This window comes from Larus michahellis, chromosome 17 (assembly GCF_964199755.1).
Source record: "Larus michahellis chromosome 17, bLarMic1.1, whole genome shotgun sequence".
Classification (NCBI taxonomy): domain Eukaryota; kingdom Metazoa; phylum Chordata; class Aves; order Charadriiformes; family Laridae; genus Larus; species Larus michahellis.
In genome coordinates this window covers 4,061,396-4,084,589 of record NC_133912.1, presented here as the reverse complement: position 1 = coordinate 4,084,589, position 23,194 = coordinate 4,061,396, and the positions used below count along the sequence as shown (strand labels likewise).

Here is a 23,194-nt window from a genome sequence, read left to right as displayed (position 1 = left end):
CTGCTATTTTGCAGGCAGCAGAACATGAGCATTGGTACTACAGGACATATACTCAGTGTCATCGGTCATGTTGCAAAGCATCTCCCTAAAAGCACCTGTGAGAGGCTGATTGGTGAGCGGCCCTGAGGAATTGCAGAGGGGGGGGCAGGTTCATGCCTCCCATTTTAACAGTTATTTCTGCTCCATAAGCAGTCGATAAGCTCAGAAAATGCTCATTTTGCATGTGTGATCTCCTTTTCAGATAATATCAAGTGCTGGCTGAGGGACTCTCAGTGTCCCCTGGAGGTGATTAGCCCAGCTGTAGAAACTCTGCAGAAGCTCTGCCGCGCGTATGCAGATGTGCCGGAGGAGGCACAGGTGTGACTTAAAATACATCTTTTAAAATAGCTTGTTTCACACTTAGGAGCGCTGTCTCTTGAAGGCAGCTTCAGTCTCCAGTCTGCTGGCTGATTAGCTCACTGAACAGAGAGGATCTGTCTCCAACAACTTGAGTCTGTTCTGCTCAGCTCTTATTGGCTTTACTGCAGTTGTGCTGGACACCATCCTGCAGCTAAGGATGGGTTTTGTAAAGAATCTTCTCTCTTCACAAGGATATTTTGTTCTTCCCCACCTGAAATGCCTTGCATTTAGCTTTTATCAAAGTTTACAGAATTCCTAAAGGGGACCTATTGCTCTGCCTTTGTGATACCAGCTATTTCTCAGGCTTGGTCCAGTTTGAAGCTGTAGGTTTATACTATAAGCTCTGATTATTCTGTATCAGAGCTGCTGTAGATGCACATATTTTCTAGACCTCTTCCATGGGACCAAATAGGGAATGAATAGCACGTTATTGGCACATTTCTCTTTTCTGCCCCCATTTGTTTTATGCCATAGCTTTGTTCCACTTCTGTAGTGAGAAGGTGGGCTATCTTTTGCTGGTAAAATATTTGAGATCTTGGCCAAAGCACAGCTGCAAAGAAGCTAAAACTGATGCAGGTCTCCCTTGCTAATGATCTGTCTTTGTGTATGTGTTGTATTTTTCTTTCAATATTGATGACAGCTATTTTATGATAGGCATCCCAATTAAGTTTAGTAAATAGCGTGCAAAACTGCACACTCTGTGCTTCAGAGTCCAGGGTGGATTGATGGTTTCTGGTTCTTTAAATTGACAGCCAGAAAATTCTCCCGTGTAGGTATAGTCATCACAGTATGTTGGCTTAAAACCAAATGCAGATGTTCCTGTACGTTGGTCGCTTTAGCAGTTCTCACAGCTTAGCTGCCATACGTATATGTATTTGGTTTCTTATGTGACCAGTTTTAGATGGTAGAAAAAGAGAAATGATGCTTTATTTTCATCACAATCTGGTAGACAATTAGCTTTTTTTTGTTTCCCCTCCACCCCTTGGAACTTGCTATTGTGTTTTCATTTGAATGGAACTGCATTTTCCAAACAACATTTGAAAATTCATACAGACAACTTCAAATGTGTTGGATCGACATGGAACAGTCGCCTAAACCCTCTTTGTTTATATCTGTGTGATTTCTATAATGAAGTAAACTTAGGCCTGTAGATCATTAAAAGCGAGATTCTTCAAGGTGTTTTGACACTCACACACATCCTTTGATGTGCAGGAAGAATTTTAAAGCTCTAAGGCACTGCCTGATTGATTTCAATAGCACCTAGATTATTAAAAGCATATAAGGACTTTCAGATTAGGGATTCAAGTGTGGACAGATATTACAGCTACATTTTGTTTAATTAATAAATTACCAAATTAATTTTGTTTAATTATGGAACAGGAGCTGCTCAACCAGGTGTGTGGAGATTTAGTATCCACCTGTGAAAGCTATATTTCGAATATAGTCCTCAAAGAGGACGGAGCAGAGCAGCTGCAAGAAGATCGCTTGGTAAGTTTGGTTCCTCGTCGCAGATTGGTGAAAGGACGTAGGTCTACTTGAAACTGGTGTTCCGTAAAGTTCACGCAGGAAAATACTGCTGTGCACGCCTTGTGTGGAAGCTCGTAATGAAATCTGGTATTTACGGGCCTGGGAGCATACAGCAGTTTTATACGTCAGCAATTGCTTTAAGGATACGATACCCCATGTATTGTTTAATAACATTATATGTTTTTTCTTTGCTTTTCCACTCTTAGATGAGCTGCTTGGGAAATCAGTCAGTAAAACATGTAGAATGCTTTGAGGAGTATTTCAATATTATTAGTACATGTTGGGGGGGTTATAGCGTATTAAACACGCACGCACACCCATTTCCGTTTCAGAGCTTCACTTTCTGTTCTCTAGCCGCTGTCTTCTTGAAAGGACTGAGGGAATTTTAAGTTGTTTTTGGAGAAGTACCATACCGACTCCTGCTGACTTAATTTACAGCTCAGCCGTTGCCTTGTGACTGCAGTGTTGCTTTTTCTCCGTAGGTGAGACACCTCTTCATCTTGGGTGAGGCTGCACAGCAGTGTCCAGCCAAAGTGGAGAAACGCGTCTTTCTTTTGATTCAGTCCATTCTGGCTTCTTCTGTCAACGAGGACCAACGTGAGGCTCTCTCCTTACTGCCTTTAATTTTGAATTTACAGGCAGCACTGTTTGCCGGAAAAGCACGTTTTCATTCCTGACCTGTTCTTTCCCAGTGTCTAGTTCTCCAGATCTTGAGGAAATGCCATCTTCTCAGCCACTCTCCCAATTCAGAGGATCGGCCATGCCTCCAGTGGTCAGAGCTCATGCTTTCATTACTCTAGGTAAGTGCCATCCTGCAGCAGAAGCGTGCCTTCGTGTATCCAGTTCCCACCCTTTCTGCTTAAAGTTCTGCTCACAAGCTGTGTCAGTCCTTACGGATAGCCACAGTGCTCAACGTTTGCATTGCCTCAGCCCATAGATTTTAGCAATGCAAATATCCATGGTAACAAGTCGCACAAACCGTAAAAATACTGCCACCTATGTGACTGCTTCTGGAGGTGGTTAATGCCTTAATAGTGATCAATAATTAGCGGCGTCCTTCAGAATAGCACTGTCCTTGTCTGTGGAGTTGGTTGCTGTCTGGCTGAAGGATCATCTTAGATGTAGTAAGGTGCTCAACAGAGGATGAAGAAAACTTGGTGCTTTTGGTGCTGTTTAGAGCAGAATGACTGCACATAGTTACTTGTTCTCCTCGGCATGAATGAAGAGGAGCTTTGAGAGAAGCCTGGTCAATCTGCATCTCTGGTGTCACAGAGTGTTAAGTGGAAGTTCTGGTTTTGTAGTACCTCTGTGGTTAGGAAAAAGTCTCTTCTCTTGCAGATAAACAGTATTACTCTGCTTTAACTGCTTTGGGAAGCTTAATACTTTTGTACAGAGATGAGAAACAGTTAGGGAGAAGTAATGTTAGAATGCAGGCTGTTTTATATTAAGTTGGTTTAGTGATACTTTTAGAGGTGGGTGTCTCCCTGCTGTGCCTATGACAGCTGGGGCTGTTCTTTTTCGCTGCTTTGAATAATACCCTGTACACAAAAATAGTTCTTTGAGGGAGGGAATTTGGCATGGAGACCCACGCTATAGGTCTAGGAGGAGTTTGGAAGAACTCCTTGAGGTATCATTTCTTTGAGAGATCGTGCAGATTGCTCATCAAGTTTCAGCATGTGTTTCTTGTTTATTCCCCTGTTTACTTCCTGATTCCTTTCTTGGCTCATATTGGGCTCCAAGGAGGCAGTAAGCTGGGCTGTGGTGGTTGGGAAGCAGAATATATTCACAGCGTTGACAGTCTTGCCCCTGTTTCACAGGTAAATTGTGTTTACAGCATGAGGATCTGGCAAAGAAATGCATTGCAGCTCTAGCTCGAGAACTGGAGGTGTCGCATGATGTGGCTGTTCGCAATAATGTTATCATCGTTATGTGTGACCTCTGTATCCGCTACACATCCATGGTGGACAGATACATTCCCAATATTTCCTTGTGTCTGAAGGACCCAGATCCCTTCATCCGTAAGCAGACGCTGATCCTGCTTACCAACCTTCTGCAGGTAAATAGGGGTCCTAAGCATCTGTCTGACAACCAGCTTCAAGTACCTCTGTTGTGCCGAGTACTGGCAGCCTGTCCAGTGGGTGTATTGCTTATACCTTGATTAATCTACCCTTAATCAAGAAGACTTTAAAGTATGTATTTTGTCACTGCATTTTTTAGGCAGAAATCATATTGAGGACACTTAATGCAGTTGGATACTGAGATTATTTTTAGTCAACGGTTACCTCTTTTCTGGTCTTCTCTTTTTTTCTATGAATTCCCTTCAGTTTCACTCTTATATGAATGAATCTAACAAGCATCACAGCACCTTTTTCCTCCTACTGTCTCTGCTTATTGTTCTAAAGATGTAAACGTTGACAGGCTGAAGATGTTTACCCTCACAACGTTCATATGAAGCCAACCAAGGCAGATTTGGAGTGCATTTGGCTCTGAGAACAGTGTTGAAGAGCATGTGTGCCTTGGCATGGGAGACCAGATTTTTCATGATTCTACTTTTTTATTGATATCTGTAATAAACCTAAGTGCGTGCTGCTGTGGCATTTATGCTGTTTAAGAATCCTCCAAAACATTGTCTTCTTGGAGTTTATTTTGTGTACCTCCAGCGGAAGTTGTATAGCTTGCTCATTTGCCTGAGGTACTTCCTGTGTTGCCCTGACGACAGTCTGTAGGTTCACACTGGGTTTTTCCTGATTCAGGTTGAATTTTTATTGCCTGCCGATTTCTTACAGGAGGAGTTTGTGAAATGGAAAGACTGTCTTTTCTTCCGTTTCATCAGTGTCTTGGTGGATCCAAATCCAGATATTGCCAGGTAAAATACTCATCTGTAAAATAATGAAGGAGTTGAAGATAAGAGGTTTGTTCACAACCAGTCTCGGCTTGCACCTTCAGCACGTGGAGAAGAATTGCAGTGAGAGAGCAGATGATTATCCCATTAACCTCTTCATTCATTCATTCATTCGTGCTTTAGGGTCTGCAATGGTACCAAAGGAGTGTAGAACCTCTTTCCAAGTCATTTGGAGGTCCCAAAGGAGCAAGCTGTGTGTTCTTGGCTGTCTTCAAAACATGCAGCTTTGCTCTATTTTTTACTCTCAGTTATCCAGAAAAAAGGAATTTTTGAAAGAAGCCTTTATGAAATCTTCCTTGTGGATTTCTAACAGGCTCTGACTTGAGTGCTGGTTTTGTTTTAGGAATAGGATTAAATAGTCTCTTTTTTCTTACATGGCATGCCTTCTCCTTTTATGCCTTCTACCACATTTTTTAATACTTTGACATGTAAGAAGAATTATGCACACTGGCTTTAAGTGCATGTTTATGAAGTTTTTGTAGGTTTCGAAGCCTCAAGCTGCTCTGTTCTGTGAGAAACGAGAGTAGGGCAGGTTTCTCCAAGGATGGTAGGTGACGTGGGGATGCTGGATGCAGAGGAGGCTTGGACACCCTCCTGCTTGCTTCTGCCTGGAACAGTCCAGCTGAAGATGGGTGTTTCCAGGCCCATCAACCTGTCATTGCTTACTAGTGCATATTCACGCTTTCTTTTCTCTTCAGTGAGTTTTTAATATGTAAAAATGTCTTTCCAGTAGATGGTGACATTGCAACATCATGTTCCTAGAGCTGCAGTTAAAGGCTCTTTGGGAGGCTTTTTCTTTGCATCTGCATTCAGTGACTGCATCCAGACAAAACCACGTTCTTCAAGTCTGGGATTGACTTGCAGGACTTCTGGTGATTAACTTTTTGCAAAGCGCTGTAGGGGTGTCAGCCTTATTGGAACTTAAGTTATTTAAATAATGAAAGCGTTGTGCCCGGATTCAAGTTCAGATTTATTTCTGTCTCTATTTACTTTAATGGCAGAAAAATGAAGTGGTATCGGGGATGCTGAAAACGTATGTCTCTCTGGATGAAAAAAGGCTTAAAGTCAATAAGCTGATATCCTTGTTCAAGCCCAGATGGAGCTGGGCAAGAATTAAATGTGGTATGGAGGGAGAATTAGCAGAGGAAAACCATCCGCCTGCTTTACAGCTTGTGAACCCTGCACTGTGTTTCAGGGGCGGCTTTTAGAAGCTCCCTGATGATTCTTCCTTTCTTTTCCTCCCTTCCAGGTTTGCAGAGTTCTGCCTGGTCCATCTCTTGCTGAAGAGGAATCCAGGAATGTTCTCCCAACACTTCATTGAGTGCATCTTCCATTTCAATAGCTATGAGAAACATGAGAAGTACAACAGGTTCCCCCAGAGCGTGCGGTCAGTTGAACACATTTATATCTCCGTATTGCTAAATGAGGGACAGTCTGGCCGTGCGGCTTTTGGTTGCAGCAAAGCGCTCATGGCGTTTTATAATTATGTATGCAGTGGGGGGGAAACGGCTAGGGGAAACAGCGTTCAATTAAGAGCATCCTGCCTTCCCCGTGACACTGCTGGGAGGACTTCTGCATGTAATTTGTGGGAGCTTGTGATATCCTAACACGTTCATGGGTCTTGAAAGTGACATTCAAATATTCCTTGCTGATTTAAAGTCTTATTATTTCTGCGAGTTTGCATAACGTGACTTGGCCCTTGTAAAATGTCCTGCTGTACCATAGGGCGAAGAATCTCTTCTCTCTGAAGGGAAAAGATAACAAAGAAAAAAGGATGCGTATCTACAGGTTCCTGCTAGACCACTTTACAGATGAGCAGAGGTTCAGCATTACAACAAAGATCAGCCACAGCATCCTAGGTAAGGGTCTGTCTTTCAAAATCTGGCAAACAAAGAACTATATAAAGCCATTAGGCTCTCAGTCCAGCCATGTTATCTTTACTGGCACTGCTGTTTGCAGTTAAATACCGCTTATTTCTTCCCTGCGTGTTCCAGCGTGCTTTGTGGATAACGTCCTTCCATTGGACCTGGAAGCCAGTGAGCTGCTCTCGGATACGTTTGCAGTCCTTAGCTGCAAAGAAATCAAGCTCTCAACTATGAGATCAAAACCCGATGAAGACGTTCAGCCTGATGAAGATGAAATGGCAATGGCCAACGCTGTCATGCAGGTGGCACAAAAAAAGCTCATCTCGCAGGTGAATGGCACTTGATCTGCTGTGGGAAGAGAGATGGCCACCATACTGGGAGGGATTTTACCTTGCTGTGATAGAGAAACTTGTGCAAAAATTATGGAAGTAACATAGCGATGCCTGTAGGCTGGTATTCGGGCTCTGTCTGTAGGCCCGCTCGGATCTGAGGGCACCCATGGAAGCACTGTGTGTTGTAAAAACAAAACATTAAGGCTAAATTTGTGAAGGCTGCTTGTACTTGAGGGGTCAGTTGGAATGATCGGAAATGCATTTCCTTTGAAGTCAGTGAAGCCATGCTCGGCTCCATTTGTTCCACACATCTCTTATTGCTAAAACATTTGAGTGTAACAATGTTTTTGATGCACCTTATGGCAATTTGCCTTCAATGTGAGAATTGACTGAATTAGTGATGTATCTTAAAAGACACCATTTAGGTTAAAAGCCTACGTGCATGTGTGTGGCATAAGAGCGGGCTTAATTACGGTAATTCCCTTGCTGTGGAGCGTTAACTCCTCTCACTTAGGCCATTCATCTAACCACGGAGTGGGTTCTCTTTTATTGCATCCTGTAACTGTTCATGCCTTGTTCAAACAAAGGTTCAAAAGAAGAACTTCATAGAAAATATCATCCCAATCATCACGTCACTGAAGTCTTTGATGGAGCAGAAGAGGATCCCAGCTCTTAGGGATCTTATGAACTACCTACGGGTAAGGGGAAGTGTTTTCTTGTTGAATTTTTTTTTTCCTTTCCTGAATTAATGTGTTAGATGTGAAACCAGTAATGGAACGAACAGCCTCTTAGAAGGAATTTAGAAGGCATATGATGTTGTGACACTGCCACTGTGTTAAATAATGTGGGAGGTGGAGGGATTTTAGATAAGGATCTCACAGTGTGTTACGTGTGAGCCTCCTCAGTGGAACGTGGGCAGAAAGCTTGAATGCTGGAAAGCTTTTTCATGTTCTGAAGTACAAATCGGAATCAAAACTCTTAGTCTGTTAAAAACACCTCTGTTCTACCAACTGGTATTTCCTTTTGCACTTAAGCAGCTGTGATCTGAATGGAGACATGAATCAGTAGTCAGGAGAGATTTCTGAAAAAGTTTAAACATTCCTTATTGCTCCAGGAAATGATGCAAGATTACCGAAATGAAATGAAAGACTTCTTTGCTGTGGACAAGCAGCTGGCAGCCGAGCTGGAGTACGATATGAAGAAATACGAAGAGCAGCTGGCCAGGGAGAAGGAGTCAGACCAAGAGCAGGTCTTGGCAGCGCAGGCAGAGGTTGTTGGTGCCATTAAATCTGTACACGTACTGTCTTCTCTGCTAAAGTTTGTGTACGCACCCAGGCTCTGCATGTCTGTGGACCTTGTTACAGCACTTGTAACAGGGTGGTGATGTAATGTTCTCATACCTCTTCACACTTGCTGACAGAAACTTTGGTGTCAGAGTCAGTTAATCTGCTTAGAACGATAACAAACACCACACGTTAGCCAGAGAGGAGCAGCAAACAAGTAATGTAAAAAGAATTTAGTTTAAAGGTAAAACCAAGTCTAATTTGCCACTGGCTGTGCTTACGTGTTGTATGTACTCTCTGTTCCCAGAGTGATAAAGATGATGAACAGGTCAAAAAGAAAAGGGTTCATTTTGTCTGACCTTAGGTGTATACAGAGTGGAAGCTTAACATCTGTTCTAGTCATGCAGATCCTCTTTAAAGTCAGTGTAAAGAAACAAGTATGTGCTTGGGTCAACTGTCCTGAACTATTTTAGATATCTGCCTTAAGATGAGATGACTTCTACCCTGGAAGAACCTTTCTCTCTCTGCTGACTTTAAAAGAGCACTTTATATATAGACCTCTAAACTAGGACATATGTATCCCATCAAAACTTCCTATTCCCTTCTTGTTAAAATTTTGACCAATAAATTCTTTCTCCCTAGCACCCCTTTACATCCATCACACAAAAGGCAGTTCTTAATCACACAGCATGTAGGTCTAAGCATCTTGTAGAGTTTTCTACGCTTGTATCCACTGTTAGACATACGATCTCTTCTCCTGTTTTCTGTAGCAACCTCCATCTTTGGAAAGTGATGTGCCTTCTGGTGGCTGGAATAATAATGCTCAGTCTCCTGTAAGTGGGAAACAGTCCTTGCCAACTGGATCAAATCCTTCCTCTGGGCCTTCTGAATTTACTACTCCTAGTGCTAATAATGTTCAGAGACAGCCATTATTCAGTCGCAGGTATGCATTTCTCTTAGCAGTTACGATATTCCGCGGGGCTATTGCTTTGCTTATCCATTCCTTACTTAGTGGTGTGAACGTCACCAGTGCTGCAGCATAATCTTCTCCATTACGTTACTGTTTCTGTCATGTTTCTTGCTCTGTAGGCCAGCATCCTTGAGCACACTTGCCATCCTGAACTCTGCCAGGAAAGCAGTGGAAGCCAGAAGCAAGCAACGTAGCAAGAGTGCCGGAGGAAGTTCATTGGCTGCATCGCTTCCATCAGGCACAGCTGACAGCAAGCAAGGTAGGAAGCTTGCTGCAAACTGGTCTGGCATTCGACCAGATCTAGTTGACACAGCCTGATTGTCAGGCCCTTGAGGTCTCTGAGTGAACACGTTTCCATTCTTAATTATTTCCTTGTTATTTCTAGTATCCTTTCAAAGCCTGAATCAACAGTCTACTGAAGGAAATGTTTCTGTGTTGGGCCGCGCAATCAGCACACCAGAACGTACGTATAACCCGAAGGAACCCTTTCCAAATTGGGCTGAGCGCTCGTTCTCTGAGAGAGGTAGCAATGCATGGCTCCCCTAAAGAACAGAGAATATTAGTCACTCATAGCTGTAGATTATTTATTTGTCTAAATGGTTGTAGTAAATAGGAATTGTTCTGAAATTGAAGGTTGCAGATGAATGATGTACACGGTAAAGGACAGTCCAATACAGTCTCCATTTAAATGTCATGTTACTATAGTATTGAGTCAGTGCAGGAGAGCGTTTATTTTGGGCTGCTGAAGCAACAGAGCTACTGCCCTTTCTTCCTTCATCAACTCTGGGGTGCCAAGGAGGCATGTTGTTGTGGTTCCTTAATAGTGTGCATTGCCCGCAGGGTGCAAGATTCTGTTGCCTTGAGACACTTGATGTCCTTAACTCTGGAAGCACAGCTTAGCATTTTTAGACTAAATTACAGAATCCTTTTGCCGAGGGAAATAAATACTCAAGGTCTGGTCCTTTTCAGCTCTAAGATAGGGGGTTCCTGTTGTCCAAACAAAGGATCTAAGATGAGCTACGACTTGCTTCTAGTGAGCTGTGACAATTGCTAGAGAACAGAGATCTGCTCAAGTGGGATTAATAACCTGCAGTCATTTCTGATTGTGTCTGTGTGTTCTACCCTAAAAAAGAACTGAACTGAGCATTGGAGAAGGAATGATTTGGGTTTTTTACTCTGCTGTGGAAATCAAAGTAAAAATACACAGAGAGGAATCTCTAATACACAAATTGTGAGAGTCTGCTCTGCTTATGTCCATTGCAGCTGAATTGCCATCTCACAAAACCTGACCTTCAAAAATTACGTTGTATTGGAATGCTTTCTGACAGCCTCCAGCACTTCTGCAAGCTTTCTGCAAGCGCAAGGGGCAGTCAGAGTAAATGACGAATGGAGCCGAGTTCCAGCAGTAGCTTCCCTTCCTTCACGTCAATTTGCTGCTGAACTCCTGTAGGGCATCTCCGTTGTAGTGCGAACTGTGAGCGTGATGAACACCCTCACGCACTCTGGAGAGAGCTCTGGTTAAGCTGGGTGTATAGGTGGGTGTCCCACAGGTCATCTCTCACTAGGCAGTGGGGAATTGTTGCAGGGAGGGGTGGATCTGCCAGAAGCAGAGGTATCCGACTGCGCTCTCTGCCTGTATCTGTGCAAACACCCGACCTGCAGGCACACGGGAGGGCAAACGACACATAGCCACTAAGGCAGTCAGCGATGCAGCACTCTGCAAATACCTGACATCCGCGAGTGGGCAGTGATGTGCATCCACTGGAAAATCTGACCCTTCTCTTCCCTGGATGCTCCACCGTTTGGCTAGATTTGTCTGCCTCAGTGTATCTCTTCGCTGCCTGAGCAACAAGCAATGGTCTTTGTGCAAAAAAAAATAATAACAGGGGCAGGTTTTAGGAGAGCAGAAATCTTTAAGCGCCATATCTCTGTCTGGAAGCTTGCATGGCTGTTTCTCTTAAGCACCATATGGTGAAGAAGGAGGAAGAACGTTAATCTGCAGTGGTACTAGGGCTGAATTCCTACTTTGCTTCAAGGCAGCCTATGTCCTTCAGCGGGGAGACAAACTGTACAGAGCGGTATCATCACTTCAGTTAGCGTGTGCTGAGCCATCTGTATGGTGGCACTGGGTCTTGCAGGCTGATAGGCAATCAAAATAAAACGTCTTTCTTTCTCTGGTATATCACTCCAAAACTATTGGAGATGCAGTTCTTTGCAAACCGTTTTGTACTAGAGAAGTTAAGAACAGCTGTCTCTCTACCTTATACAACTGTTCTGGCTGTCACTCCCTCCCTGCCGTCTTTGGGTCCCCTCAGCTCCTGCTCCTTACTTTGAGAATGGCCAAGTGGGTCTGGGCGAGTGTGGCTTCGCTGTGGTGCATAAACACACGTTGTGAAGATACCACCTTTGACTGCACGGGAAGCCCCACTTGATGACAGTTCTTTACCATTTCTTTCCTTCCTTTCACATAAACTTCTCATTAATCAAGGTAACTTGTTAAGGCACAGACTGCACAAATTCAGGATGCTTGCAGGTCAGGCTTGAGAGACGCAGAGGCCAACTAAGGCAGGTAGATTTAGTTGGATTTCCACTAAAAGCTTCAGTGTTTCCCTTCCAGGATGGGGAAGTAGCTAAAGAGCAAACCCAGTGAGTCTGTAGAGAGAAGTCCTTTTAGCAGAGTTTCCAACTCCTGCCCTATGAAGCGCTTTCTACCTTAATTCCTTGTGAAAGGTTCTGGGAAACATGAGCATAAAACAGAGCGTTGAATAAAGTAAAATCTGAATATTGTGACATCTCTCCTGAGGTAAATGACAGGAAAGAGACAGCTGACAACTATGGCCTATTCAGGCAAGCTAAATTCTACTTAGCTTCCTTGTCAAGTGATTCCTCCTTTCTGGCTGCCAGCAGTTCCTTACGGAAGGGCTGTTCAGGTCCTGTGCCAGTCTCCAGGGGCTCCGAGTTCTGCCTTGAGGAGGCAAAGCATGGTCTGAATCTAACGTATTGTCAAGGGTGGCAAAGCTTCAATGGAAGGTGGGGCTCTCCCACCTAGGCAGGCACACGACCAAGGTCCCATATTTATATTAATTTCCTCCACGTACAAGAAGGCCATAAATCTGGAGCACAAAGCTGATGTGCACAGATTGCCCATCAGGTTCAGCATGTAGTTTTGAGGCTGGACGGGAGACACTGAGATCTGCTGGGCTGGAAAAGAGAGATGTGTATGTGCTTGCAATTAACTGGATATGTGTATTCTGTGACAAGTGTTCGCCTACAGTATGCCTTGCTCTCTGGCTATGTCATAAGCTGATTGCTGATGCTGTGTGTTTTTTCTTTCAGAGACCATTAATGAATTGACTTTTGGTGCTGGGGTCAGTTACATCAGCTTGACGCACACGCCCGGTTCAGCTCCAGGCAAGTTATCTTTGTGATTCTAACTTGAGGGGCGGGGGGGAACCCCAAATGATCAAATCTGTGGCGTTTTTTTTAAATAGATGCGTTATTTGCAGAGAATAAAGAGGCCGAGGATGTGCCAAGAGATGTTATCTGTTTGCTATCACCAGACAAACCGTAAGTTCAACCCAGGCCTGAAACAGCAATCACGGTGAGAAAGACTGGTAAAGTGTTTAATGGTCATTCTGCTTCCTTCTTCTAGCCCGTCCCTGCCACGGGAGTGGAAAGTACAATCCCCAGCAAGGAAAAAAAGCAGCCAGCGTGTCCCTCTGAGACGGTCCCAGCGGAGAACTCCACTGAAACCAGACAACTGATCCTTTCATTGGACTTTTGTACAGAAACATCGTGTTGCCTGAAATCTGCCCTTTTCCTTTGTAATTATAAGTCATTGTGGGCACACGTCCTTCCTTCCTTATCTATTCTTATTTGGTTTTCACATGAAACTGTCTAGAATATGGGCATACAAAGCCTGTATTAACATATGTATGTATTATAAACTGCTGCTGTTGACGAAGCTCGCTGGCGTGCTGGAAAGCCGCAGTATAAAGGGAGGCTTGCTCTTCACTCACAGGATGTATAATTTGTCCATTTGGAAACGCAAGAGCATAATGTTGCCCCAAGCTTAGCAATAAATGCATTTATCACAGCTTGCAGGGAAGTGAGTGGCTGAGCTTATTCGCTCCATCCTTCATTGTCCCTCTTGGTTATATACTGAAGTTGCTTTAATTTGAACAAAGGTAAACCAGCTTGTCACTGCCACACCCCTAAATCTGGTAATTGCACGCTACATCACCTCCTATTTGTTGTGCATTCTCCTGGGTGTATGAACAGCCTTAATGTTTTTATATGGAATATTTCCATTCTTGAACTATGTTATTTCCAACTATTAACATTTTATGAAAATAAATGGTTACAGAATTAATTCCGCCCACAGCTTCTCCCTTCTTCTTGATCTGACAGAGAAATTATATTTTTCTATAGAGTTCCACAGCCTCAAAGTCTGTTCTACTACGTCGCTGGTATCTTAGGCATTCAGTTCAATTAATGTTGGACCCAGCAGCTTTTAAATATAGACTCTTATTTGGCTACAAGCAGGATATGAGTAACTCACTGAAATCAAGGTTGGTAAGTCATATACGTAGCTTTGTGCTCTGCGCAGATAACTTGTTTATCGTAAATGTGCTGTGTAATCGACCATTCCCGACTCCCTCTGATGCCATGTGAACCTAACAGAAGTTTTTTCTGTTGTTAACTTCTATTCCAGAGCTGTTGCCCTAGATATCATTGAAACTTGAAAATGGAATGTGTTTTATTCATGCTGGTTTGTCTTATTCAGGCATGAACAACAGAAACGGAGTAGGCTTTTCTTCACAAGTGGAACCAAAGAGGCCGAGCGTGCTTTTGCCACAGCCCTTCCAGAGGCGCTTACCTCCTGCACTGGTATCCTATAATTTGGCCTCACTTTCCCTATTCAGTTTTGAGGATCAGAGGAACCTGCAAGTGAGGTTAAACTTTGTTCTCAAAATCAAAGTCAAAACCTGGGAACAGGGGATGTATGGAATGGCTTTGGCTTAAGCGATGGTCAATTATGGCCACATCCATTTATTCTGTACCTTCTCTCCTGCCTTAAAATGTTATTTAACCTGTTTGAATGGTGAATTGGAATAGTCGATTTCCTAATTTGTGCTTTTCTAGTTTTTGTTCGTTCTTGAGCAGTATTGAGATGAGCCCCATGAGCATTACTTCGGCTTCTCTAGAGAAGAACCAGGGACAGACAGATGTCCAGGAATAAACTGATAAACAGCAACGTACCTTGGACTTTCTGTAACCTTCAGCCCAATACAAGTGAGTGAGTGCTCTGACAGAAGAGACTTTCCCTTATTTCACTGAACTGAAAACAGAAGCCTCCAGTAATACGGCTGTTTAAAAACAAAACCAAAACCATACAAAAAACCCTACAAGAATGCTTTATAGCTTGGTATTTATGTAAAACATTCTTGGCAAAGTTAAATGTAATACATTAGTACAAACCTGAATATTATTCACAATGATACAATGAATTCCATCAATCAGATCTCATGAGCTGTGTCAAGGGGATCATCTCCCCTTCTCTCGTTAGAGATGCCACTGTCACATTTTAGAACTGAAAAATAAGTCTTGATTCTTATCTTGCTGGCTTTTCACGTGAAGGCTGCCTTTGGCTGATGGTGAGACAGTAGATTGTGCTCCCATAGCGCCCAGAGCTACCCTGATTCAAACCTTTTCTTTCTCTCCCTTATTATAGGTATCCTAAAAGCAGCATAGAAAAGGAGTAGTGGATATACAGAAGGTGCAAAGGAATGTTACGCTCGCTACTGTCGTAATGATTAGAGGCAGCGTGCAGCCAGTGAACTGTGTGGCTTGGCTGGAGAGCATGTCTTAAGAAGGTAACCATAATGTAGTTGCAAGATAGCAGTGGTAATGTCCCAGTTACAGAGAGAACATATGGTTATTGCTGCCCCATCCTTATTTTTACTGTCATTAGCGAAAGGAGAAGCGGTAACACTTTGTTTAGGCAAAACAAATGCAGCAATGGCATGTCGAGCGAGGCCCCTAGGAAACAGAGTAATGCACAACACTAAAAAACAACACTGACAGTCCAAATCGTCAAGTATCCAAAATACTGTATACAGGAAAAGTTAAGACAACTCAATTCATATTGGAAGTACAAGAACACTAAATTCTGCTACATTAAAAAAAAAAAATCCTTAAACCACAGCACAGTTCTAGTGTTGCATCCACATCTTGCAGTCTTAAATTACCCAATGCTGTTCAACACTATCAACATGTATGTTTCTGGGAAACACGTGTTTCCAATTCTTCTCTCTAAAGCCAAGAGAACTAGATTTGTTTTCTTTTCTTGTTTCTTTTACCATCTAGAGAAAAAGTTGCAACTGACACTACAAAAGTGCTTTTGTATCGAGCTTTTGCTTTCCCAACTCCAGAAACAGTTGCCTTGGCTATGCAGTTTAAACTGTAAAGTTGCCGTAGCTGTCGCACTGCGTTAGTGCTTTAGGGAACTTGCAGAGGGGTAGCAAACGTTGAAGTCACTCTGTCACCTTGTTGGAACTGAATCCAAAAGCCATCCCTGGATATTTCTTGCAACGTCACAAAAACAAAGTGTTGGTCACTGGCAAGAAAAGTAAGTTTTATATATATATAAAAAAGTTGATAGCTCCTGCCATAAATTTACAAAAACTATCCCTGAGTGACTCTGTTCTGTGTCTGGTAAGACCTCTTGTGACAAGGAAATCGCTGAAGCTAGCTTAAGAGGAAAGAGATGCTGTTCCACCTGCAGTTTTTTATTACACTTTGCAATAATACTGATATGCTCTGACAGTGCCATACTTTAGCAACATTTGAGCTCCTCTCTGTAGCTTAACAAGTAAAAAAATAGCTACATTACTTAAACACTGCTGGCATCACGTATTTACACTTTAAATAGAAACGTTACCTTTTCTGAAGTAATCAAAATATATCTTCGCAAAAAATTTAGAATGTGGGATTTTACAAAATAAATGGAGAAGGTAAAAAAGCTTGAAGATATCTCAGTACCTTTTATGGCCGTCTTAGCCCGTGAAAGTATTTGGCTTTAATTTTCCTGAAAGGGATGTCTTAGCACTAGGTTCTCTGCCTCCACTATAAGCCTCTTTAAAACCCCAAAAGACGCAAGAGGCGAGCCTGCTTTGTGCAGATTAGAATGAGGGGTTACCTGCGTGCAGTGAGTTTTCTATGAAGCAGGGAACAGAAGCAATCCTTCTGGCCTGATGCTGCCCGTGTTTCCTGTTAAATGGTGCAACGAGGATTCAGTAAGTTTACAAAAGGGCTGAGAACATTAGTTGCATTATCTGTCACTGTAGGCTATTCAGATACCCCGTTCTGCACCTGAGCAGTCAGAGTCTAAAGCACAAGACAATCACAAACGTGTAAAAGTCACCAGCCAGGCCTGGGCGACAAGCTGCTGAGGGGAAGACTCCCCCTTGCACGGATAAATCTTATTCTTTGAAGTCCGTCTATTGCCGTATCAGCACTTCTTTTTGTCTACTAGTAATTTGTACTAGTAACGTCTGCTACACGTTTACCTAACGCTGCTCCCCTGGTTGGTTTGCACATTGTGGCTGTGTCCCCGCAGCACAAATAGAAGGCAATTCCACAAACTTCCACAGCCCAGACTCTCAGGAAGTATTAAAATGCTTCCTTAGTCCAAGGACAGGTTTAGGCGATCCTGTTGGTATCTCCGGAGGCAGGGGAGACGCAAGTTGGGCAGTGAGGAGTTACTTTAAAACTTTGGCAAAGAAAAAAAAGATATACAGATAGCTAGCTATCAAGTTCTTGTGTGTTCCAAACTCTTCCAAGCGCACTTAATTCATCTTTTGCTCTTGCTTTGAGTTCCTGGAGGAGGTATTTTCACACTTGCTTTTGCTGGTTTGCAATATTCTTTTGGCGTCTTATATGACAAATGAAGACTTGTGTCTGAAGTCACCCTGCAACAAAACAGTTCTGGATGCATGAAGGACCTAGTGGCTTTCCAGGCACCTTTCTGTCCCTGCCGCCCCGCACTGCAACGTGCCCGTGAAAGGCAGGTCTGATCTGCGTAACTTCTGGCATTTGGTGTAGGTAGCACCCCCTTCCAGCTGGTAAGGAGAGGGAGACTCCAGTCATACTGGCCAGGCGCTCCTTCTCCTGTCCTCCTCACGTACTAAGGCATGGCAGGGGACCTTCTCATTCCCTCTTCAGTATCTCTGCTAATAGGGAGAGGCTTTTTCTGATCTTAAGCTCAGTGATCTATTCAAATCCCAAAATGCAAATTCTCTCGTAAAAGCATCATGGCCGGCCCACTTAATCCAATGAAACTCACCCTAAGGGGGTCAAGCCATAAGATAAGCGAGGCAGAGCAGAGCTGCTTCTGATAGCTCTTGGCATCAGTCACTTAAGGCAACTTAAACTGCTCATCATTTCTAAGGAAATGACTCAGCCTTCACCCTTCTGTTTTCTCTCTGTTCTCCATCCTTGCTTCTGAGTGGTGCCCACTCAGAGAAAGTCTGTAGGCCCTAAAAAAGCTCGTAGTCCTCTGCCCACCCCCTTCCTCTCCTAAACAGAGAGATGTTAAATGCAAATCATTTGTTACCTCATCATCTGTCCGGATATAGTTAACGCCATCGGGTTTCGCTGGAGTCTTGTAGCTGAAATAAAGGAAAAGGGCTCATTTCTGGGACAAGAAGACTGCAGGGTTTTGGAGGGGAGGTGCTGAGAAAGATGAAAATGAGGAAGAGCAGCTGAAAGCAGAGAGAAACCCAGCCCATTGCTCCAATGACAGACCTGTGCTTATTCCATCATTTGTCACGTCTGGGATTTTTTTCTAAAATCCCCTTCAGCACAACGTAAAAAAATTGCTGTACGTTTCCACAAGACTGACTCTGCAAAGAGATTAACTGATTCTTTTCTGGGCTCTCCTGCTCCGGTCCCTGTGCGCTACCTTTCTGTGTGCCTCCTGCACTGCTTCCTGTGGCAATCATAAAGTTCATTTTAAACCTTCACTGCCAGATACCTTCAGCATTTTCCTTGGTTGTAAGTGCGTGCGCCACTTGTTTGCTATCCCACAGGAATTCAGAATTTATATACGACTGTCAAGCCCAGTGTATGCCAACCCTCAGCTGCATTTAAATAGGGTATTTGGAGCTTTTTCTGAAAAACAAACCAAGCCAAACAAAAAAAAAGACGGGACTTCTGCTGAAAAGCAACATTTAACATGGAACAAATCTATCTGGTGAGAATCTTGGTTTTACATACATTATCCCTTGTACAGATTCTGTAAGGACATCAAGGCTTGTTTCTCATGCTAATGATGTTGGTTTTAACGTTTTAATGCGCGTTCTAAAATGCTTGGGTTTAATCCCAAATTTAGGTTCTCACAACTAGTGAGATTTCCTGCAGAGGGCCTACTCTTCTGCATATATTTTCTGTTCATATCTTGATGCTTTAAACTAATTGTGCAGCGAGCTCTGTTCATTAAATTGTAGACCTCATTATGCCAACAGCACATAGCCTATTGGACAAACACCTGTAGGTATTTAATTGTCCTGGTCCCCCAAAGTCTTCGGTAGGGAACTAGGAAGAAATACGCCCACGTCAGGCACTGAAATACATTTTTGCCACCGATTTCTGGCGCCCTTCAGACTACTTCATGCTTGCTGTGGGCACAGGGACTTGTATAAAACACTTTGAATCCCATCTCTTACCTTTCCCCGCTCTCTTTGCTGTTTGCAAAGTAACCCCTTCTGTAGGCGCAGCAGATACCAAGAGTGATGAGCACCAAGACTGCTAGAACCACCAGGACTCCACCAATTATCCCACCAATATTGAGGTCATCTGGCAAAGAGAGAAGCCATCATCCAGTATTTCTTCAAGGCAGTAGCGATATTCTAGCTTTACATATATTAAAATGACATATTTTAAGCAAACCCCAGTAATTCATGGGGAACTAGTGAGTCCCTGATTCCAAGACTAAAACTGCTGATGAATCTGAAGAGTGTTTTAATGTTTCCCTGAATTCTTAGATATTTTTTTTCTTTCTGTCTGGGGCTATGAGAAACCAGGAAAGGCTTAATGCTCTAGGATGTCCCCCTTCTTTCCCTCTGGTGACGACCATTTATTTATGGCGATATATTAATCGGCACTGACAAAAAGAATTTAGAGCCACTCACAGACTTCCATCTCCTGCTCCTCACACTTGGCAAAGCCGGCGTCGTTTGTGGCTATGCAGGAGTAACGGCCTGTGTCACCTTTGTGCACGGCATGGAAAACCTGGTGAGGAAAAAAAAGGGAGAGGAGCAGGACGTGAGAGGCAGAAGGCACTGTGAGGGTATAAACACATACAAGCAACTCTCCCAGGCTTCACGGTGGGCTGTGAGACATTTTCCCCCTTTCTAAAAAGGCAAGTGGTATCGGCAGTGATCAAAACCAAACAGCTAGGGTAATATCTTCTTCCATCATTAATCTTCCCTTTCCCAAGTCACCCAGATCTAGAACACCCAACCTTCCTCAAATTAGACCTCCTTTAAAAGCCATGCAATGACTTTTTTCTTTTACAAACGACCTGTCCAGCGAAACAAGTCTGGATTGTGTCTGTAAGGGCATTACCAGAGTGCCTGTGGTAGGGTTCACGGTGTAGGAGGAATTCTGGAATTTGGCATTCGATTTCGTGTCTGGGGATAAAGGTTCACTGTTGCGGTACCAGCTGTAAGTGGACTTTGGGTAACCTTCATTCTCGTGGCAGTGAAGAGAAGCTGACTTGCCAACAGGTACAGCTTTAGGCACAGTGCATCTAGGAGTCATAGGTTTCACTGTGGGAAAGACAAAAACCACGTGAATGGCACTGCGGAGTAGAATTAAATAATTTCTGACATGCTTTCGAAGATGGCTGTGCTATAAAGGTACCAAAACTTTGTGTTATTTCCAGCTGGTTTTAAACAACTTCCAGAGTGCTGTTGTTTCAACTCTGGAGAGATCTACAGCCTCTTCTGTTAGCTGTATCTGGTTTAAAGGTATCTTGCAGTGCTTGCAGAGGTGTCTGGGTTTAAAGGAGTACCTTGAACTGTGAGCTGGATGTTAATCTCATCTATGGTTTTAGTATCAGAAGGTGCTGCCACTTCGCAGCGGTATGTGGCAGTGTCCATCCGGGTGGTGTTTTTAATCACCAGCGATGTCCGGCTCAGAATTTCTGCACGAGTCGCAAAGTCTCCTGATACAGAGGAAAGAGAAAAAAAAAATTAAGCGTAGTCACAAAGAATAATTTTAGGCATCTGAATTAAGTGGTTGAACTTGGACTCATTCCGGAGTCAAGAGAACCACCTAAAATGAACTTGGCGCTTGAAAGTTACGAGCCTTCCTTTCGCCAGTGACCACAAAGGAAACCAATGCTGCTAGCCATGTAACAGGATGAACTGGAAAGCACCACCCCAAATCTCAAAAACTGTGGCAAAATTGGACTTCCAAGACAGCCTCAGGGCTTGTCCCCTTTGGAAGATTCATTTGGATGTGGCCGTTGGTCCCATCTAAAGTGCTGGAGTAGTGCCAGATGGAGTCAAGCCCTACGAGCAGTCCTGTGCTTGAGCCACCATCAATCCGAAGAGTTTGCTTCTGATCAGATCCTCCCAGGATGCTGCAAATCACGGTGCTGCCTCAGCAGCGAGCACTGACAGCTCAAGACAGAGATCCCATCTGAGAGCCCTCAGATGTCACATGGAAAGACAGGAGGGGTCAGTGTCTGGTCCTGAGAGCTCAGACACCCAGAGACCATGCGAGGACCACCACGTGCTGGAGGAGGGAAGCTATAGCCTTTGCTTTCTCACCCAAGAAGTATCTCCTACACAGGATCTCACTCCAGCTCTTTGTGGCTCCCTACTGTGAACTGTCAATAATGAGAGCAGAGAGCAAAGAACATCCTGCTCGCTCTCCATCTCGCACTGTGACTGCTGAACTCTAGCTCCAGAAGAAAGCAGCAAGACAGCCAGAGGTCCTGCCTGTTACAGACTTGTTTGTTCTCAGTTGTATTGTTTCCGAGGCTGTTTTGGAAGTCTAAGAACAATGAGTCTTCATACCCTGCATTTTATTGTCAAAAAATACATAAGAGGTTTCGCCATCTCGGATTTTCTTCCATTCAATTCTGGGGTCTGGTGTTACGGTGGATTTAATGATGCAGGACAGCTCAACACCTACCAGGAGAAATAAAGGAAATACAGATTAATAGGAAGCAGCTGTATTTTTCTCTGCTTAAGGCAGTCTTGCACAGTGTTTTATGAGGAGATGCTGCCCACAAAGCAAAGCCTTCTCTTTCATCTGCCTCACAAACAGAAACACTGCTGGGTTCCAGGAGCTGTTGGGGAAGATGGACTTTGGCCAGCAAAAATAATAGCCGAACAGATATCAACTACGGAGAGAAATGAACACACTGTTCTCTACAGGCTCTAACTTATGGCAAACAAGACCTTATGACAGGGTGAGTCCACAGCACTGTCTTGTTGCTAATCAGAGCCTACAGCGTGAGTCAGGGATGCAGAATCTCCCCGGCTGGTGTCTGGTAATGTACTGAGGACCACGCTGCCTGGGGATAAATTCAGCAAACCCACTCCCCTTTGAAGTAGGCACTGTCATCTCCATCTCCTCTACAGAAGAGGGCACCGCAGCAGGGTTGAGAGGTGGCTTACTCAGTATCGCGCTGGATGTCTGTAGTAGGGCCAAGATAAAATATAAATTTCCCTACCCCCTTTTCAGTATATTAACTGCAAGGCGACTGCCTTTCCTCCTTTTGGGATCCAGTTCAAAAAAGCACTTAGGCAGACACTTTGCAATGCCAATGGCTTGCAGGGGACTTCAATAAACCATTTCAATCAAGTGCTTTGCTAAACAGGGAGAGATACAGACATATTCTTAAGCACTTTCCTGGATCTGAGGCTCTCGGTAGCCCTGTCTCCCCCAAGAAACCAGATACCATGAGCAATAAGTAAAGTTTTTCTCCATTGTTTGGACTGATGCAAATCCCCAGGCAGAGGGCAGTGGAGCCACGGTGTCGGGCAGCCAGCGGGCCCCCGCAGCACTCACTCTGGAATTCCTGCACCACGGGCTTGGTGTTGCTGGATGTCAGTTCCACAGCCAAGAGTCTGCAGCCTGGAAAAACAAACAGAAGGTAATAAGAAATAGCACAGCTCATAAGTCACCCAGCTAGAAACACGCTGCCTGCTGAGAAATCTTCTCAGCCAGCTACAAGGACTAACTTCCCTAGATAAAACCTATTCCTGGCTACTAATGCCGCTCCAGCAGGCCGAAGTTTATTTAGGAGTTGTGGTGTAAATACAGGAAAATATAATTGTTAGAAGTAGCAATTAAAGAGGATTAACATAATGGCACAAAACCAGTGCCAGCACAAGCCATTTCCTTGTGCCTTGTGCTTATTTAGGTGGTAAAAGAACTCTTATTCTGCTAATGCCAGAGTTACACTATTATTTTGCAAATTAATTTGATCAGGAAAAGACAGGAAGCAGAGAAACCTCAAGAGTTCCGGTCAGTCCCTAGAAGATGAAATGTGCTAACATATGCTGTACATCTTCAAGTATTTTAAGACTCAGCGTGGTAATGTAAAATGCAAGGTAGTAAATCATGAAAGAACTGCAATTCAGGAGAAAACAGAGGAGTTGAGCTCTTTGGGTAGTGTCCCAGCCAGACTGACACTGGGACAAAAGCTCAATCATGCAATGCTGCAAGGCATCTGTATACCACAAGCTATTTCCCTTTATTGTCCCTGCTCTGAGCACTAAAATGTTTCCAATTAATATAGTCATTTTCCCTTTGCGCGTATTATTTCCTTTTGAAAAATCTGCTTTCCGTGTCCTTTCTGCTGTGCATTTCACCAGAACAGGTACCAACAACAT

General features: G+C 43.6%; 2 protein-coding genes across 4 annotated transcripts in view; one reads left to right on the top strand and one right to left on the bottom strand.

The window, feature by feature from the left end:
- The window catches only part of NCAPD3 (non-SMC condensin II complex subunit D3), a 28,454-nt gene extending 14,804 nt beyond the window's left edge, over positions 1–13,650 (top strand). The window contains exons 18-35 of one of the 2 annotated variants that reach the window (XM_074561352.1): positions 15–112; positions 242–357; positions 1,780–1,887; positions 2,409–2,523; positions 2,619–2,726; positions 3,744–3,982; positions 4,713–4,792; positions 6,078–6,215; positions 6,554–6,687; positions 6,823–7,022; positions 7,613–7,723; positions 8,140–8,295; positions 9,079–9,251; positions 9,398–9,537; positions 9,664–9,741; positions 12,615–12,689; positions 12,785–12,845; positions 12,931–13,650. In XM_074561352.1, the coding sequence (XP_074417453.1) occupies positions 15–112; positions 242–357; positions 1,780–1,887; positions 2,409–2,523; positions 2,619–2,726; positions 3,744–3,982; positions 4,713–4,792; positions 6,078–6,215; positions 6,554–6,687; positions 6,823–7,022; positions 7,613–7,723; positions 8,140–8,295; positions 9,079–9,251; positions 9,398–9,537; positions 9,664–9,741; positions 12,615–12,689; positions 12,785–12,845; positions 12,931–13,042 (2,242 nt within the window). In that variant the 3' untranslated portion in view covers positions 13,043–13,650. Of the gene's footprint in view, positions 1–14; positions 113–241; positions 358–1,779; positions 1,888–2,408; positions 2,524–2,618; positions 2,727–3,743; positions 3,983–4,712; positions 4,793–6,077; positions 6,216–6,553; positions 6,688–6,822; positions 7,023–7,612; positions 7,724–8,139; positions 8,296–9,078; positions 9,252–9,397; positions 9,538–9,663; positions 9,742–12,614; positions 12,690–12,769; positions 12,846–12,930 lie in introns of both variants that reach the window. The other variant, XM_074561351.1, reaches the window with a different exon arrangement.
- A 1,042-nt stretch (positions 13,651–14,692) lies between these two features.
- The window catches only part of JAM3 (junctional adhesion molecule 3), a 32,294-nt gene continuing 23,792 nt past the window's right edge, over positions 14,693–23,194 (bottom strand). The window contains exons 2-10 of one of the 2 annotated variants that reach the window (XR_012584090.1): positions 22,368–22,433; positions 21,368–21,481; positions 20,356–20,508; positions 19,908–20,110; positions 19,472–19,571; positions 19,007–19,136; positions 17,896–17,950; positions 16,480–17,251; positions 14,693–15,897 (exon numbers count right to left, since the gene is read on the bottom strand). Coding sequence is in view for 1 of the 2 variants with exons in the window: in XM_074561349.1 (XP_074417450.1) it covers positions 17,216–17,251; positions 17,896–17,950; positions 19,007–19,136; positions 19,472–19,571; positions 19,908–20,110; positions 20,356–20,508; positions 21,368–21,481; positions 22,368–22,433 (857 nt within the window). In the remaining variant the exon portion in view is untranslated. Of the gene's footprint in view, positions 17,252–17,895; positions 17,951–19,006; positions 19,137–19,471; positions 19,572–19,907; positions 20,111–20,355; positions 20,509–21,367; positions 21,482–22,367; positions 22,434–23,194 lie in introns of both variants that reach the window. The other variant, XM_074561349.1, reaches the window with a different exon arrangement.